General features: G+C 37.9%; 1 protein-coding gene across 1 annotated transcript in view; it reads left to right on the top strand.

The window, feature by feature from the left end:
- Gycalpha99B (guanylate cyclase 1 soluble subunit alpha 2) overlaps positions 1 to 20,506 on the top strand; it is a 141,567-nt gene that overhangs the window by 97,270 nt on the left and 23,791 nt on the right. Inside the window, exon 8 of the mRNA XM_074098126.1 lies at positions 7,329 to 7,507. Within this exon, the coding sequence (XP_073954227.1) occupies positions 7,329 to 7,507 (179 nt within the window). The remainder of the gene's footprint in view (positions 1 to 7,328; positions 7,508 to 20,506) is intronic.

Consider the following 20,506-nt stretch of genomic DNA (forward strand, 5'->3'; position numbering starts at 1 on the left):
GCTCTTGACACACTAGGCGAGCCCACGGACTCCTGGGATACACTTATTATTTATTTAGTCGTCACAAAACTAGATTCAGTCACAGAGCGCGAATGGGAGCAGTATAAGGGCTCGATTAAATTATCACAAAAAAACGATACGTCCTCTAAAATAACACTTACTGATTTACTAGACTTTTTAAGAAACAGAGCTGATATGTTGGAAGCTATAAAATCTAATCACACAAAAAACACGCACACATATACGGGTAAGGCCGCGAATTTTAACCAATGTGACATAGAAATAACATATAAAAAATACGTCACGTTATCATAAAACGTAACGCAAATTTTTATAAAGCCTAGATCAAACTGGTAAAAATTCCCATTAGATAACGTATGTATGAAAAAAAAATACATGTCATATAATAAAGTGAATTTTTTTTTTTTTACTAGAACTTTCTGACGATACTGATCTTAAATCTGTCCTATATGAGATCTATAGAGCTAAACATGAGAATGTGGAAGTAGCAGTACCCTCTAGTTGACGAACATCTTTCCAAAAGTGTATCTTTACATGCCTCTCTAACACTGACAATAAGGTGCACATTTATAAGCATAACGAATTTGGATGTGGTTTTTTTTTATTCGACTGGATGGCAAACGATCAAATGAGTAAGAGATCACCACCGCCCCTAAAAATCTGCAACGCCAGGGGTATTGCAGACGCGTTGCCAACCTAGAGGCCTATGATGGGATACCTCACGTGCCAGTAATTTCACCGGCTGTCTTACTCACCACGCCGAAACACAACAGTGCAAGCACTGCTGCTTCACGGCAGGATTAGCGAGGAAGATGGTGGTAGCAATCCGGGCGGACCTTGCACAAGGTCCTACCACCTAGTTGTGAGCATGCTTGTGACTTCGACTGTACAAGCTATTAAATACCTCAAAGAAATGGCCAAAACCCTAAATCACAGGTTTTACCAATTTAGGAAGTAGTATCTTAGTTAAGTGGACAATGTAAAAAGATGTTTTTGGAAATAAATTATTATGATTATTAAGTTTAGGTAACAAATGAACTAAGTAGGTAAGTGAATCTCTCCGTTTGTCTCTCACTTTAAATACGCTATGCATGTAGCAAGACGTGAACACAGAACTCGCCACAATTCTCTTGTGCCGATCCCTGCACCTACAGATTAAAATTTATTTAACTTCAAAATATCCATCTAACTAACTTACTGTGCGTGCAGTCATTGGAAACCTAATAATAAACTGGTGTAAGTTAGAATTTTTCTGTGTGAACTTCCCTTTACCACATTTTTTCGTTACGTTATGTACAAAATACGTAGCATTTTGTAAAAATGTAACGTAATCGTAACGAAAGTGTAACGTATTTTATACAAAAAATCGTTTATCATGGCGAATAACGACATTTTGAACATAATAACACATGCCACTTACATGGAAAAGATTACCCTATCGTATGAAAAAACAACCAGTTAAAAATAATCACTACTTACCCTTAAAATCGAACAAGCACTTTCGACGTTTTTTCGAAAAAAAACCGCCGCGTCACTTTTGATGGCTGTTTGTCAACAAACTGATGAGATTTATTTATCTCATCGATGTTGCCCTATTAGAGTATTAGTTGCCAGTGTACAAAAACAAATTTCTACCGAAATTGGCGTTAAAGGTAGCTTAATTAAGCGTCACCTAAGTATTCGTAACGAAAACGTGGTTTTTTGGCACGTGAAAAGAAATAAATATAAAACATGAAAATTATTTGATTATCATGATTCCGCAATCGGTAGGACTATCGTTATATCATAAAATTTTGTTTAAACAAAATCATGATCATGAGAAGTTAAATAGCATGAAAATAATAAGGTATTTAGTACTCGTGGTCAAAAAAAATAGTCAATTTTCGTTACGTTTTGGACGGTAATATATTTTTATTATTTTTTTAAAAGGGTTTAAATCAATTATCTCATTTGCGACCTTGAGAGTTTATATCGTGTCATATAATAAAAAAAAAATTAAACATCTAGGTGTTATCAGTTTTTTTTTATCAGCGTTCCAAATTTGAAACGTCCAAATTGGTCAAAATTCGCGGCCTTACCCATACACAAGAAGTTAAAAAGTTATTTACAAATCAGCCGCCTCAATCACAATCACAACACCCACGATCCGTATCACAAAGTTATGTTTCTAGTTCCGCAGGCACTCACGCGACTAAAATCAATTCCAAACGTACTTTTGTTAAAACTTGTCCTATGTGTAATGGCAATCATCCATTGTATTCCTGCACTAGCTTCTTGGATCTGTCTGTTGACGAGAAACGCGCTTACTTAACGACAAGAAGCTATGCCTAAACTGCATGAGGTCGGGTCACACTGTTGCTACATGCCTATTCGGCCCATGCAAAATATGCCATAAGAAACACAACAGTCTTATACATAGTCCAAGCAATGACACCGGCGGCGCGTCCACATCTGCGATAACTGATGCACCTGCGACGACAGCAGCTAATCATTCACACACACAATGCAATTATAATACGCACGACGCTAGGAATGCAAGCGACCCCCACACACACTCTCAATCATTGCAACCGGTCCTGTTATCCACAGCACTAGTGGACATTACCGATTGTAATAATATTAATCACCGGGCGCGAGTACTTTTAGATAGCGGTAGTCAACATTGTTTTGTTACTCAAACATTCATCACACAAATAAACGCACCTATCATACAGTCCACTCACAAAGTTACGGGCGTGGGTCAGTCTGTCACACAGTGCACACAGTCTTGTCAGGTTTACCTACGATCTATAACGAGTGAGTATCATACACGCATCAATTGTATGATACTTCCTTGCATCACACAAAAGCTACCGTCGGCTCACATAGACGTCAACACGTTAAAATTACCACAAAATATCCAGCTCGCCGATCCTACATATTACAAACCATCACAGATTGATATGTTGATCGGCGCAGATATTTTCTGGGAATTAATAAGTGATGGCCACGTTAAATTGACGAACGGGCCACATTTATTAAATACAAAGCTGGGATGGATAATCTCAGGCCCATTATACACACAAACAAATAACACTAAACAAAATTTATCTAAACAAACACAATGTCATTTTACACACACAGACACACAATCAATAGACACACAACTTCGTAAATTTTGGGAAATCGAGGAGGTTTCAAAGGTAGGCGACGGATTGACGGCGGAGGAGCGCGCTTGCGAACAGCTGTTTACAAGTACCACACAGCGCCTAGATAATGGCCGGTTTTCCGTACGTATACCTATGCGCGAAACAGCTGATGAGCTCGGCGATACCTACGCTATAGCAAAAACCCGCTTCCTATCATTGGAACGTAAACTCGATCGTCACCCAGAATACAAAACGATGTACACTAATTTTATGCGTGAATATATAACTTTAGGTCACATGTCACATATTTACACATACACGAAACCATACTATTTTCTTCCACATCACGGTGTCTTTAGAGAACACAGCGTCACAACAAAATTGCGCGTTGTATTCGATGCGAGTACTAGCTCGACTACGGGCAAGTCACTAAACGACTTCCAATTAGTAGGCCCGCCTTTACAAGCGCACATTTTTTCAATATTACTTCGCTTTCGACAAAATACATACGTCGCGTGTGCGGATGTGGAGAAAATGTATCGGCAAGTGTTAATACAGCCTGATCAACGAAACTTGCAATTGATTTTGTGGCGAGAGAGTCAGTCTGATCCGCTAAGTATTTTTCAATTAAATACGGTGACCTATGGTATGTCATGTTCGCCGTACTTAAGTATTCGTTGCTTAAAACAGTTAGCTTCGGAATGCACTAATGAAACGGTCAAGCGTGTCATTAATGAAGATTTTTACGTTGACGATTTAATTACTGGCCATAACAACAAGCGACAGTTACTAAACACATGTGAACAGGTCACCGAAACATTAAACTCTGGTTGTTTTCCTCTCCGGAAATGGGTGTTTAATTTTGATGTGTCACAATCATCGGCTAAAATTACATCACGAGAACTTTCTTTGGGCGATACATGTCAAAGTAAAACCCTAGGATTAGGTTGGTTAAATCACACAGACGAGTTACACTACACTACTAACATACAACACGACGATTCACAAACAACTAAGCGTAAAATGCTATCAGTAATTTCACAAATATACGACCCACTCGGCCTTCTATCTCCGACAGTAATTATTGCAAAAATATTATTGCAAAAATTATGGTTGCTTAAGCTGGGATGGGATGACCGAGTGCCTGACGACGTATATCTCTGCTGGAGAAAATACATAAAAACACACACACAACACATTCACACTTTGCGTATTCCTCGTCACGTCATCACACACACAAACTCACTTCAATTGCATCTATTTACTGACGCAAGTCTGCATGCATACGGAACTTGTGCTTATATACGTACACACAGTCATAACGAGGAATTTATAGACGTAAAACTGTTGTGCGCAAAAAGTAAGGTATCGCCGGTGTCCTCCCCATTGAGCATTCCGAAACTCGAGCTGTTAGGTGCATTGCTGGGTGCGAGATTACACAGTAAAATAATAAACTCGTTACATGTAACTTTTGATAAGGTGATTTTCTGGACAGACTCCACTATAGTATTGGGATGGTTACGAATGTCGCCTCACCTGTTAAAAACATTCGTACAGAATCGAGTCGCGGAAATAAATAACTTAACCGGGAGCGCGCAATGGTTACATGTAAGCACCAAGAACAACCCGGCCGATCTAGTATCACGCGGGCTCGAGCTCGACGCGCTTAGTAACTCGGACTTGTGGTGGCGCGGGCCGTTGTTTTTGCATCAGCCGGAATCGAACTGGCTATATCATCATACGACATACACACAAAATTTAACACAAAATGATTTACCTGAACTTAAATTAAATACGATTAGCTTGACGTGTCAAACCGATGTTGATCCATTTCCGTTCGGTAAATTTTCATCATTCAATCGAATGAAGCGCACGGCTGCGTACGTTCTTCGGTTCGTGTACAACGCACGCATTAAATTAAAAATGAACCGTCGAAACGGCCCACTATCCCTTCCCGAAATTAACGAAGCAACAAAATGGCTGACACGTCTCGCTCAAATGCAATCATTTCCGACTGAACACACAAATTTAATAAATAATATAAAATTTAAACACACACGGAATATCTCTAAATTAAACATATTCATAGACACAGACAAATTGATTAGAGTAGGTGGACGCCTATCTAACGCAAGTAACTTCATATACGACAAAAAATTCCCTCTATTGTTATGTTCTAAACATAAATTCACACAACTTTTGTTCGATAGTGAACACAAACAGCTGTTACACGCGGGACCGCAGCACCTGTTATCTGCAGTCAGAGATAGCTGGTGGCCGCTTGGTGGTAGAAACCTAGCTAAGCAAGTGGTGCGCGACTGCGTTACGTGTGCACGTATGAGAGGAACAATTTTCACACCGATCATGGGTAATTTACCATCACCACGCTTAGACCCTGGTTTCCCATTCATACGCTGCGGTGTAGACTATGCAGGGCCAGTGTTCGTATTAAATCGCAAAGGTAGGGGCGCGAAGTTGGAGAAGGCTTATATTTGTGTAATTGTTTGTTTCTCTACTCGTGCTGTTTATCTCGACCTGGTAACCAGCTTGACCACACAAGCATACCTGCTTGTCTTAAAGCGCTTTATTTCCCGTCGTGGAAAGCCTGCTGAAATATTTTCCGACAACGGCAGAACCTTTGTAGGCGCAATGAAAGAACTTTCATTGTTCTTACAAAATAATTCTGCTTTCTTGATCGACTCTGCCTCTGTGGATAAAATTAAATTAACGTTTATACCACCTTATGCGCCTCATTTTGGTGGTTTGTGGGAGGCAGGCGTCAAATCTTGCAAATTTCACCTTAGACGCGTCGTTGGCAACGCAAATTTGACGTACGAAGAGTTCAGTACGGTATTGGCACAAATCGAGGCCGTCCTGAACTCTCGTCCCATGCATCCTCTATCCACAGACCCCAACGACTACCTCGCCCTCACTCCAGCACACTTCCTCATTGGCCGTCCTATGACGTCCCCCCCATGCGAAGACCTAATTCCCACTGCGTCAGGCCGTCTTCCACGCTACGAGAGGCTGGAGCAACTGAGACAGCATTTTTGGAAGCGATGGTCGAAGGAGTACGTTTCGGAGCTGCAGACGAGGACAAAATGGCACACAACCGGTCAAGACATCATCCTTGGCTCCCTTGTCCTCGTCAAAGAAGACAACCTGCCTCCCCTGAAATGGCGTCTAGGGAGGGTGACACAAGTCTTCACCGGCAACGACGGCGTTTCCCGCGTGGCCGACGTTAAGACTTCAGCTGGGCTCCTTCGTAGAGCATTCTCGAAGCTGTGCCCACTGCCAATGCAGACAACCACGGACTCTTCCTGATCCAGAAGATCTTGGGACCCTGGTGTTCCCAAGGCCCGGGGCATGTTGACGCCCTCTGGTGGTGTCAAGCGACAACAACGCTCCTGCGCACAAATTCAAGACAACCGCACGAGGGCGCTGCAATCGCGACGGTGTCAATGTCACTTTGCCTTTCACTTTTACTACGGTGACTTGCGCAAAAACTTTGATAGCGAGACAAGACCGCAAAACCTTTTTTCTTTTAATTTTTTTACAAATCCTGTAAAGCTAAAGCAAATAAATAATTTTGCTGAAGAAAACAAGAATCCTTCATTGAAGTTGCCCCTGCCGAACCACCCAAGAGATTGCCATAAGCACATCCGCAACACTAGACATATACTCTTTTTTAATTTTCGATTTTTAAACTTTTTCCGCTTATTGTTAGTTGCTATAATGTGTGCGTTAAATTATCGTGCAAGATATTTAAACACCAAACATAATTTATCATTTAAAGTTTGAGAGTGAAAAGTGAATTACCCAACGAAATGTTCATTACGTATTTCTATAAGTACAATTTTAATAGCTAACGAATTATCTCATCTACCTGCTTTGAATAGCATTTTACCTACCCTTCTTGTCGTCTTTCGGACGTAAGATTATCATTTCTGTTAACAAGTTAACTCGCCTAAACTGAAGAGCAGATATCATTTCATTGAACCTGCTGGGTAGATTTTGTGTACAATCGAAGTCTAAGATATATTTTCACTTTACTACCTTGTCGCTGTCACTTCATGTTTGAAGTTTGGCATTCAGTGACAAGGTAGGTACTAAAGGACTGAAGGACCTCGGCTGTAGGATTTTGCCGAAATGAAAAAGTTAATTAAACTTTGTCCACAGGTTCAGGATTCATGCGTCTATTTGGCACGCACCTGGCGACTCGTGGTTCAAGTTTGAACACGTACTTCAGACTGATCCGGCCGCGAGGCGTGCCCATCGAGTTCCGGGAGATACTTAAACGTGTGAACACACCGTTCATGTTTGCTGTCAAGATCCCCGGAGACGTGATCGCTGCTGAGGTAAGGTCCAAACAAAGACAAAAAATTAGAATTGAGCTCTTACTCAGTGTCCTCTTTTTTGTAGCTGACCAGCAATTGACCTTTTTCTTACCGGATGGTAAGTGTAGATGAGGCCGAAGATGTAGGTTAATGGTTCAGTTCCATCTTCTTGTCGATTTCACTTCTTTAACTATGAGATTGGCTCACCCTAAAGTAATTTTATGACAGGAATTGCTGTAGGAACTATAAAACAACTATAACACATTAACATCTTTTTAATGAAACTCATATTATATCACTCAAAGAAAATGATAAAATGTCTTGTTTTGACAATCAGTATATCAGCGAATAGATGCAGCCGCAATTCAAAATACTTAATATAATTTAATATATAAAGATATATCCATATCCCAAGCGTCTCAGCCATATCACTAGTTTACATAAATACTAACAAACCGAGAGCATGTTTAGCAATACGCTTGATCAGTTTCATTAATTTAAATAGTTAAACCTTGACAAATTAGGCCAGGGTTTGATACGGCTATCGCTGTAAATTTTTCAATAATTTTGATATCATATAACCAACGATAAAACAAACTTAAAGCAACAAAACGTTCTTATGACTAAAGGTTAGGTGGGAACATAGCCCAGCCCTTTGAAAATCCGTTCACGATAAGTGAACGTATAACCATGCATTGGTTACGGTAAAAATAACCGAGAACTTGTGCTAGTGTTACCCATGCTAAGACTTCTACTCAAATTTGACAAAAGTCCGTCAAACAGCACACATTTCTCTGTCTATGTATAAAAGTATACCTACGTCTTTTCAAAAACTGTGAACAAGATTATGGACGACAATCCTATTATCTATCAGACAGTTCTAATATAATAACTGAACTAAATCCAGAATGTTAACATAGACATTGCTGGATTTTGCCCGGCTTATAAATATATCTTTGATCATATTTGGATAAAGGCTTTCGAAGTATTTCGTAACGTCAGCGTCGATGGCGCGGAAAAAATGATTTCCAGTAACGAGTAGATATAAGTGTATTCACAAACCGCAAGATAAACTTGAGCTGAGTCTGAAAAAGGTCTATATAAAGAAAAAGTTTTCCTCCCATCCATCAAAGAAAAATAAATTTCGGTAACTCCCTTCTACTTACCATATTTGTGCATAAAGGCTCGGGAGTGATCACAACTCAGTTCTGCCAAAATCCAAAGCCGCGGCTTCAGCGTTGGTTTGACGCTGATACTCCTCTTCTCCGGTAGGCTTTCCTTCCATTTCTGACTCCATTCTTCAGGCAGGTCAAAGCTGGTATTCACGAAGTTCTTACCTGTCTGGAAAGACACATTTATGTTGTCGTCTACGTTAACAACGGTATCAATTACCGCTTTCTAGGAAATCGCGCCATATTGTTTATACACGGACAACTTTTTAGTGACGCCATTTACCATTGTATAAGGGGCGCTATTATGTGACGGCACTGCTATCCGAGGAAATCTGAGCTCAAACGATCTTTTATTAATATTTCTGTGTCAACCGGCCCAAACGAACCGTGATCACCCCACAGTTTGATCTACATACCCTCAAGTTTAAGCGCGTTTAAAGGTTAAAACGCACGGTTCGCACCCTAATTTCGTATGGAATTTCGGAGACAAAAAATCAACAAGATTTTAACACACGAATTAAAAGAGTCCTGCCCGCTTTTGCAATGTCTTTGAGATTATTTTTGGGTCATACTGAACTAGATTTGGGTTTAAAAATTTAAAAAAAAAAGTTAGGCTTGGGAAAAGTAGCACTAAAATTAATATTTTAACTAATTCTGCGGTGGCTTGATTTCTGTTTTTATAAAGAAAAGTTCGATTCTGCTTTTTTATTAATCATATTTCTAAAATTACCTTAAAAAGATTTTTAGATCATTTTCACAAACTCTTTCTAAGTAGCAAATTTCCACATCGCGGTTTTCCACGTTCGCAAATTTAATGCGTTTGTCAATATTATCTAACAAAACGTCTTGATTTAGATCCAGGTTATTTTAATATTCATTTAAGTTATTCCATCCACTGAAAATGCACCCATTTCAAAACTTTTTTTTATAACTAATATCTTGATTATTCAAAGAAGAACTAAAGTCATCGACATAATTCTAATTCGAAAAATATGCAAGTTAAAGTGCACTTTTACACGTCATTTTTTAAAGTACCAGTGCTTTTGGAAAGACCATTATTGCCAAGAAGAATGCACCGCAATAAACTTGACAAAAAGTCATTTTTTCAAAATAAAATTGTTTAAAATTAAATACTTTAAAACTACAGTATACAATTATAGAAAAAAAATACAAAAAATAGTATTAACAATACAGGGATGTATGGAGTCAATTAGTAACAAAACTAAACACTAACTATATCTATGTTCAGTGGAAGTGTAGAATACTTCCACTATCATAAAAAAAAAGAAGTTCGAATGGGGAAGGCCTTTATTCAGCAGTGGACGTCTTCCGGCTGATGATGATGATGATGAACTTAATTATAACAACGTCACACAGCTGTTTAATTCTGAATCATGAACTTTTCACCCGTCAAAGTCAACCCGGGCTTCGAGAGAAATCAAAACATCGTATAAAAGTAGAATAATCCCTGTTAAGCCACAAAGGAAATCCCAACGAAGCAATAAAGACGAGTGCTTGCAACTTGGGAGTCTCGATTTAGCTGAGTTATTGTGGCGAGATTAAATACTGATGCCTTCAAGATCCATTAATTAACGGAGATGAAGATAATTCGCCCTCTATTATGACGGAGTACTCGCGATTTCATATTGTTGTTTGACAGGAATTATGTTGTTTGAAACATTCAAGTTGATAACTCAAAACATTGCAAAGCAAAAACATGTTCTCGTCTTGCCTTCATGATTAATTAATGGAGATTTGTGGAGATAAATTTTCTTTTTATTGCAGTGGAATATTTCACTACACAATTTCGTTTCAAAACTTGTCAGAACACAATTTCGATACAAAAAGTACAATTACAAACGCTTAGAAAAATATTCCTTGACAACAACAAAATTATACCTGTAGTTAATTTTAAGCACGTTTTAAAGGAATTTGTTAAAATACCGTGTTTACAACACGACTGAATTATAGCGACAATTTCAGCTTTCACGCACGAAAATTGATGCACAAATTTCGTAAGTGGTACAAGTACCTAATTATCAAAAATTGATAGAGGCATAATATTATTATCGACATATCACTTTTCGCTAAAATTTATGCAACATGCGAACAGGGTTACAAACAGGATAAAATTTAGTACGTGATACAAAAGTAGTGTTTAAAACTCAGTTAATACTAACAATACAATACTCTCATTTTTTCTTCAAAATCCCCGAAGGATATGAAATAAAAGGGTTGTTTAGTGTTAAAGTCTATTTCCGGCAAATAAAGCTAAAGACCAAAGGATTTTCTAGATTTCCGGCGGGATGAAAAAAGAAGACTAGAAGGTTCTACGAGCTCTAAACTCGAAAATGGTTGAACGTATAAAATCATAATTTAGACAAAATGTGTATTTTCATTAGAAGTAATAATGACGATCGGATGGCCTAGTGGTTAGAGAACCTGTCTACGAGGCTTGAGGTGTTCGATTCTCGGCCGGGGCAGATATTTGTATGAACAATGCGATTGTTTGTTCTCGGGTCTTGGATGTTTAATATGTATTTATCTATATACGTATGTTTATCCGTTGCCTAGTATCCATAGTACAAGCTTTTGCTTACTTTGGGACTAGGTCAATTTGGTGTCAAGTGTCCCATGATATTTATTTATTATTTATCTCCTCCATGTCGTGTCTAATAAAGGCGAACTTTTAGGCTTGTTTATTACGTGCCCGACTATGGTTGGCTTAAGTAATATTAGTAATAATATTTAGGATATGGCAAGTACTGTCAGTACATAGGTACGGTAACACTATACTGTACAATATTATTTTGAATGCAATGATATTACATATAAACAGGGAGTAGATATGTTACTACCGGCCCCGAGGTGAAGATTCATAAACGACCCAATTGTCTCGTGTTGCAATCAGTTTACCTCAAACAAGCCACGGTGCGTGACAGTGTCAATGTGACAGTTGAACAAATCAATGTAAAATGCCGTCGTGTGTGTATCGAAAGTGCACAAACTATGGTGCTAAAGTGAACAAAACTCAAGGGATCACATATCACATGTACTTAATATTTGTTTTTTACTAAGTATTTTTAGTTAATTTCTAAGTTAACGTTTTAAACTTTCGTGATTCTCACTCATAGTCAAAATACCACAAACGGATTGGTAACGTAATGGTACGTGAAGCAGTTGAAATAAAAAAGCATAAGAATTTCAACCGGGACGAGGGGTATAAGCTTTCATCTTCGTGGAATCCTGTTATTAATAAGTGTCGGCGTCGGGATGAATGTTCGGAGGGACGGTCGGACGTTGTTAGTTTTGTGTGTCGGTGTGATAGGGTGACTAATAAAAGTGACCAAGTGCGGGTAACTACACGAACTCGTGATACGAGTGCCGGCACTATTAGTGATCAAGTGCGGGTAGTTCGAAGAACTTGCGCTGCTAGGCAGACTTGACACCCCACACTTCAGTCTACTCGTGACCACGGCAACTATAACGTTGCCGAAACGTCGAGGTAAATATTACTTGTGTAATAATAGCGTGATAAGTCCCGTTTGTGGTATTTTGACTATGAATTTCTAAGTTTTTCGTAAAAATACAAATGCTAAGACGGCAACATAGATTAAAAAATGAGATGCGACAACGTAGGTATCAATATGGCCGGGTGAATCATTTTATGATATGATACAGATATTGTGCTATGGCACATATAGTGGTATTAATTTGAATAATAATATTATTACTATTGAACAAAATAAAGGCCTAAAGTTCCTAAAGTCGTCTAAAAATATTATTAATAATAATAAATTATTACTGTTGGGCCTAACTTTGAGCATTCTCCTTTGATACAGAGATGGTTTGAACCGTGATGTTGAAGCTCTGGAGTAGCTAATGTGGAACGTTCGTACCCCGTCAGTGTTAAAATTAACTATTCACAACTTTTTATGGATTTCCTTCTAATGAGGTCATGTCCTTCTAGTGCGGTGCCTTATACCGTGTTTATTATTTTTAAGCAGTTATTTTATTAAGTCGAAATTAATTCGGAAGCTATAGATAGTATTAGGTAACTTACAAAGTTGTTTAATATACTTTTGTGAAAAATGTACATAAATATTTCTGATTGAAATTGGGACTTGTGTAAATCACTTAATTCAAATGTATATACAAAAGGGATATAGTATCAAAATATTTTGCCATGCCAACTAACCTACAAATTCGGTCACCGCATCTAAACACTCTTTTTTTTTGTTTGAAGGCTTCCCTCTCTGCTTGTTTTTGTTTGAAATTGCTTATGATGGTTAAAATAATCTGTGGCACACCACTTTTGATTGTTTCGCCCATTTTTCAGCAGTAAATTTCCAAAAAACTCTATTTTAATACACGAAGGTCTAAACAAGTCACAGAATAGATAATAGTACAAGCTCAAGTGTCTGTTTTCTTATACTCTTTGGTCTCTGATTGCCCATGACATTTGAATAATGTTGCCACTCAAATAATAGCTGGGTTCAGCTTTCATTAGGCAAACTATAGGAACGTAACATATCTATACTATGAAATATCATTGTTTGAATGTACATAAAGTATGTGTAGTGCGGAGTGACCGCATATGGCCTTAAGCGATGGCTTTGACATGAACGAAAATAAATACTGGAAACACCTACGTCGTACAATTTTATTATTCTAGCGGCGAGTACCTTCCCAGCCAAACAGCCAAAATGTTTACTCACTTTCCCGTATAGTTAAAATACGTTACCTAAAACTATTTACCTACTCACCCGTAACTACGTTCTGCTTAACCTAATCCAATGGGCAACCTTTTTGCCCGAAGCTCAATGCCTTCACCAAACATAGTTAAGAGACTGGCAAATATTACGGTACTGACTATTTATTTACATTCCCTAACAAATCCCATGTAACGAGCTCTTCCCGATTCGAGGCGTACCCTTAGCATTATCTGTTTTACTGAAAAAAACATGAGATGAATTCTGTTTCGAAGAAATGACTGGCAGTTTAGCGGCGAATTTCGAATTTAGAATATTTTTTTCCTTTTGGCTCGTTAATTTTAAGGCAAGTCATGTTAACAATGGTTGTGGCCAGTTAGTTCTTTACATTTTTTTTGCTTTTTGGCTTGTTAATGTCGCTCGGGGCTCTCCGGTTTTCTTCGTTTACCTGAAAATTCAGATTAGAAAGAATAAAAATTAAAAGTCTATTTTATTTTATCTTTAGATACTGAACCTTTTTTTTAAACTCTGATGGATGATGTAAGTAACTTTGATTTATTACATCTACTAAAAACCAAACATTTGGGTTTTCTTTTTTTTTTCATTTTAACTACAGGATCATAAACTAATAACAAGATAACTTCTTCAATGCTAGTAAAATGCAACTAGCTATTTTGTCTACCACAGACCCATGTTATTTTAGAACAATGGATAAGCAAATCCTATTCCATTCATTACAGTTGAGGTCATAAACATCTATGCAGTGATTGCGTAAATTTTTACACCTTAATTTTAGAGGCGTAATTAAAAAAAAACTGGTAAATTTTCACCAAATTTACGTAGTCTCAAAGTAAGCAAAGCTTGTATAATGAGAAGTTAATATATTTAAATAGATAGATAGGTACATATTTAAATACGTATTAATCACACCCTGAGCCTTGAGTAATGACATGACTCGAGAACCAACATTAAATAAAAAATAATGTAATGTATAATTGAATAGTGGCATATTTACTGGTCTATGTTTAATTTAAGTCTTAAAGTTTTTTTTTATATTGTACCGTTTTTTGTCCAAATCAACATTAAACATAATTTTCATTCAAATATCTGCTCCGACCGAGGATCAAACCCGGGACCTCAGGCTTTTAGTCTGGTTCTAACCACTAGGGTTAATGTCTTGGCAACATACATGCATTAGTGCACGTGTATGGTGACGCAACAGTTCTTAAGTAGGTATTCGAGATCACGCAAACCCTTCAATGTTCATTGACGAGATATTGTTATGAAAACATCAGCCTGTACAAAGCCTGCCCCGAGTGGGTTCTAGGGCGCTCGCACAAAGGGTAGAGTGGGTAAAGGAAGTGTCCAAGCCCTATTTCTGTATAAAAGGTTCTAGAGCAAAGTACAAGTAAATGAGATACGTATGGAAATAGGGTAGGTAATGTTTCTTTGTTTAGATTTTTTTTGTTGATAAATAGTAGATTGAAAAACGAGGGTTGTAACTGATCAATTACACCCAAGATATTTAGGCGCACGAACGAGAAAAGTGAGCGAGGGTGCTGCGCTTATAGTTCGCGAGTGTTATTGATCATTTACACTCGAGTTGAACACTCTACTTTTCATCACAAATGCGAGGAAATAAAGAACAACCGTTATAAATGTATACGCAACGCGAAAGAAAATTTATCGCGCCAAACCGTGTTTTTTTTTAATGGCCTCGCGCTCTGTGGCTTTGGCACATTCAGCCAGCACTGGCCAGCAGCATTATGCCAGTATGGAGGTTTGGAGGTAAGTATTACGCATTACAATCTCCTTGTTTACCAGTTCGTGAAAACAAAGGAGCACAATTCGATTTTAAAATTTTCTTACATCCCTAAAGATGTAAATCGAATTTACAACACGGATGTCAAGTTAAATGCAACCTACTTTCAGAGCTTAAGTGATCAAAAAAACTTTATAACAGAGATTTGTAGCTCTGGATCTTAGGCTATTACAGATATATTCCGATCTAGATAAAAATAAATCATCATGACTAAGCCATACAGCTTAGGATACTTTAATACACATACAATATTATAATGTTGTTATGAACTATTGCAATTTTCAAAGATAGGTAGTTTGTAGTTTACATCCAATCCATACTAATATTATAAATGCGAAAGTGTGTGTGTGTGTGTGTGTGTGTCTTTCACGTCGAAAAGAAGCGACGGATCGACGTGATTTTTGGCATAATTTTTTTTTTTTTTTTTTTTTTTTATTTATTTATTGTGAAACAAACAGTCACACAAAGGCAAGGTTACAAATATTTATATGCAACTATTACAGACCTATAGTTTCCAAAAAGTACTATCTAAGAAATACAAGAAATGCAACATATAACCGCAGTTTTCAAGTATTTCTTTAAAATTACAACTAAATATCACACTAACAAAAATGTGTACTATAACTATTTTATTTCTTACCTAAAAACTTGCATTCCTACCTATTTTGTTCTTCTTTATACAATTTTGTTAAACTTGTTGTAATGAAGTCCATTTCAATAAATTTAAAGTTAACATCCAAAACAAAGTAAAGTACTGTACATTAACTATTTTTTGTCTTGAAAACATTTTTAATGCGCCTATTGTATTGTTGAATATGTCTATATCTATAAGTTTTTTATTTTTATTATAAAGTGTACATGCACGCTTGATAAACATGTTCTTAGAGTAGTTAGTTCTACTACGTGGGATGGAGAAAAGGTGTTTAAATTTGTCACGACATTGGCGTTCCCTTTTACCTGGGACTCTAAATTGAACGTCTTTCAGCAGGCCAGGGGCATCAATATGATTATTAACTATATTATATAACAAAATTGCGTCAACGCAGTCTCTTCGACACTCAAGGGATTGCATTTTATGACGATTTAAAGATTCAATATAACCTTTATATTCATAGCCACATTTAAAGTCAAGATGTTTTATAAACTTTTTTTGTAGTCTCTCAATTCTGTTAACATGAATATCATAATGGGGTTTCCACACTGCACATGCAAACTCAAGCCGACTACGTACATAACTATTATAAAGTATTTTTAGGGTCAATGCACTTTTAAAAGGCTTGCCAATTCGCAGTATCATACCTAACTGTTTAAAGGATTTACCTAAGATGGAGTCAATATGGGGTACAAATGACAATTTGTCGTCCATAACGACGCCAAGGTCACGAATCTCTGTAACTCTTACTAGATCTTTGCCGCACAATTTGTAACTAAATTTTGATAATTTATTTTTTCTTGAAAAACTTATTGTGCTGCACTTATCCGAGTTAAGAAATAGATTATTACTTGTACAGAAGGTCTCAAAGTTACATAAATCACGCTGCAATAGTTCACAATCAGCATCACTACGAATGACTCTAAAAATTTTTGCATCGTCTGCATAAAGAAGGATATTAGAGTGGGAGATAGATTTTACAACGTCATTTATATAAATTATAAATAATAAAGGTCCCAAATGGGACCCCTGGGGGACACCAGAACTTATTATTTTACTGCGAGAGGCAAACCCAGAGACCACCACGGACTGCGTGCGATTTTCGACGTAAGACTTAATCCAACGAAACAAATCACCATGTATACCGAGTTCCCAAAGCTTACATAATAAGGTATAGTGACAAATTTTGTCAAATGCTTTGGCAAAGTCAGTATACACGGCGTCTACATAAAATCCATCATCCATGGCCTCCAATATGTTTATGGGCCAGAGAGTGACATAGGCTACTTTTTATGCCGGAAAAATGCTCAGTTTCCGAGGGAAGAGGCGAAGCCGCGGGCAAAAGCTAGTAGCTTATAATTGAACCTAACTACAACATCAATAATATGATAATATGGATAATAAGGAAGGAATTTTTAAGAGGTCTCTTGGTTCCATTCTCCATACAAACGTAGTCCCGGTCTCATTTGAAAACTAGGCAACAGAAATAGATGAAATTTAGTAAGTATGGACTAGACGTGATTATCTATGCCTGTGGTTTTTCAGATTTTCAAATAAATGTGTAATATCCGAATTACAGGAGCTCAAAAGTCGACAAAAAAAAGATGTCAACTTTGCACGAGAATAACAGACAAAATATCATTGATTTCTGTGCTATAGGTACTTTTCGTATAATATGAGGACAACGAAACCCAAAATTCAACCGCCCAAATCTTGAAAAGCCTACAGCTATCTCGATATAAATTACGGACGTCGTTGCGGAAGGCACGGGGGGACGGATGCGAGCGCTTATGTCACGAGCGATAAAGACAGCAATATCCCAAACGAATACCTAACGCGGCCGCGCGGCCGGCAGAGAAACTACTCTTAAGTGTCTCACTGATGTCTCCTACGGGACAGAATAACAACCCTAAAAAGTTGCTGTTAATGTATTATTTGAATAATAATAATTGGACATAGTTATGCAAACAGGAACCAACCCACACCTCCCCCCAAAATTGAGATTATGCAACAAATTACTAAAATGCACTCTGTCAAGTTAGTAGAAGCTGCATTTTAACTTAGTAACTTGTTGCATACTTATCTAAATTTTGGAGGGAGGTTGTGTGTTGGTTCCTGTTTGCATAACTGCGTCCAATTTATCTTCATCATCATCATCATGTCAGCCGAAAGACGTCCACTGCTGGACATAGGCCTCCCCCAAGGCTCTCCACTCAGACCGGTCTTGTGCTTTCCGCATCCCCCGCGATCTTAACCAATTTAACCAATTTATCTTGCTTTCTCAATAAACCTCAGTAAACTTCAGTAAGCTAGTTGAGAAAACAAGATAAATACGTACTTTTTGATGACAAAACATTGTTCACTACATCTGTACTGGCCCTATACTACGAAGTGTAAAAATTTGAACTTCGTATCTTGCCGCCCTGCTGACGCTTATATTATTTAATACGAGAGTGAGAGGGACGGTACGATACGAACTTCGATTTTCGAATTTCGTAGTAACCCCCCTGGTCGTGCCCATACAAGTACAAATGTCGAGATAATTTAAGTTGCATCTTCAAAATAACGTAAACAAACTAACCCTTTTTAATGGCTAGTCTAGATTAACCCTTTTCAAATTCTTAAGCCAAAAAGCGCCCAGCAAAAGACGGATTTTGACCAAGTGGTGCGTAATAATCCCAGCTTTCTGAAGCTTTGTATTCGTAAAGTAAGTAGTTTAGCGAGTCCCTGGCCGTAGATATGGATTTAATAGGTCCCTCTGCCTACGACGGCATACGCTAGTTTATTTAAGCGAGAAATGCTCTTAAAGAAGTTAAGTGGGAAAATGACCTGGGAAAAATAATGAACGGATAACTGCAATGACAATGATCATTTGCACAAAATCATAAACTAAACATACTAACTATTGTACGAGAATTGTAATGTACTCGAACCTATTTACATAGAGAAGATAAAGAATGACGTCTCGTATTGTGATCCTACTAATATTATAAATGTGAAAGTTTGTGAAGATGTTTGGATGTCTATTACTCAATCACGTCTAAACCGGTTAACCGATTTAGGAGAAATTCGGTATACAGATAGTTTGAGTCCCGGAGAAGGACATAGGATAGTTTTCATCCCGGTAAATTGCATGGTAAAGGCTAGTAATATATAAATGTAAGCTTTATTTTTGTTTGTGTGCAAGAGTAATTTGTCCATATTTTCATAACCCAAGACGTCCACTGGTGAACAAAGGCACCTTAGAACGCCACAACCATTGCATCCACTGGTTTCCCGAAACTCTCACGATGTCATCAGTCCACCTGGTGGCAATGCTGGGTGGGGGCCTACCAACGCTTCTTCTTCCGGTTCGTGGTCGCCACTCGAGGACTTTTCTCCCCTATCTGTTCTTCGAGCGTTGTGGCACGCCCATTGCCACTTCAACTTGCATATTTTCCCAGCTATATAGGTGACTTAAGATCTGCTGGTTAAGATCGCGGGATCGCGGTGGATGCGAAAAGCACAAGACCGGTCTGAGTCCGGGCCTATGTCCAGCAGTGGACGTCTTTCGGCTGACATGATGATGATGATGATGATAGGTGACTTTAGACTTTTTTTACACCAAAAGCCGACAAACGGGCATAAAGTGCTCGTGATGGTAACTTATCACCGTCGTACACACCTACAGGACCATTGAGACTGCTGAAGCGTCGTTGGTATTCCATGAAACGGTATACTAGCTCGCCTTTTAAAAGTAGCCACCAAGTTAGGAAAGTTGCGGATTGCAACTATACACACACACACACAAACATCACGCCTGTATTCCCAAATGGGGTAGGCAGAGCACACGAAACGTTACGGCTTCGGAGCCACTTTTTACTTTACTTTTTTTTTTAGTTTATAGATCGTATAAAAACCTACACAGTTTATTACGAGCTAAGTATAATCCCCGGCTTTGATCCCGTGAAAGTATAACAAATTGGCTAATTCTATAAAGACCCGAGGAACCCGCGGATTTTTTAAAGTTTCGACTACGATGTCTGTTTTATCAATTATTCAGTCACGTTACTCGTTTTAGTAGAACAGGATTTCGATATTTTTCCGGTAGATATAACTAACTACAATGTTTACTTAAGTTGTATACTCTTCTACTTAACGCAGGTGTGTAAACCGAGCATTAACAGTGATCTAATTATCGGTACATGTACTTAGCACATGTATTATGTATAGCCGTATTGAGCTGTGTGCTGAACACTTGAGGACTCCTTGTTGGTAGAGGGAATATTGTCTGAAATAATAGCGTAGTTCGGTACTAGAAGACGGAAGGGCGGGCGGTGGAATATTCATAGAGTATTATAAGAATCGATATAACTGGGGTAGCGTGTGCTTACTTAAAATTTCAAGACTGTACAAGTGCATGAAACGTGCCATTTTACCCGAGTCGTTTATATCCACCCGAGCCGCAGGCGAGGGTAGATAGTAGTAATACTATATATAGATAGTAGTAGATTCTGCTTTTCACTTCGATTGCGAAGCAATTAAATAGCAGCAACGCAAACACACGATTATAAGCCAAGAACTGTCCGACTAGTTTCGATCTTTCCGATAGATCTTTGGCTTACAATAGTAAGTTGAGTAGGTAATTAGTTTAGTAAATTTATCAATGTCTCACAAGTGTTT

Source organism: Choristoneura fumiferana, chromosome 15 (genome assembly GCF_025370935.1).
Source record: "Choristoneura fumiferana chromosome 15, NRCan_CFum_1, whole genome shotgun sequence".
Lineage (NCBI taxonomy): Eukaryota > Metazoa > Arthropoda > Insecta > Lepidoptera > Tortricidae > Choristoneura > Choristoneura fumiferana.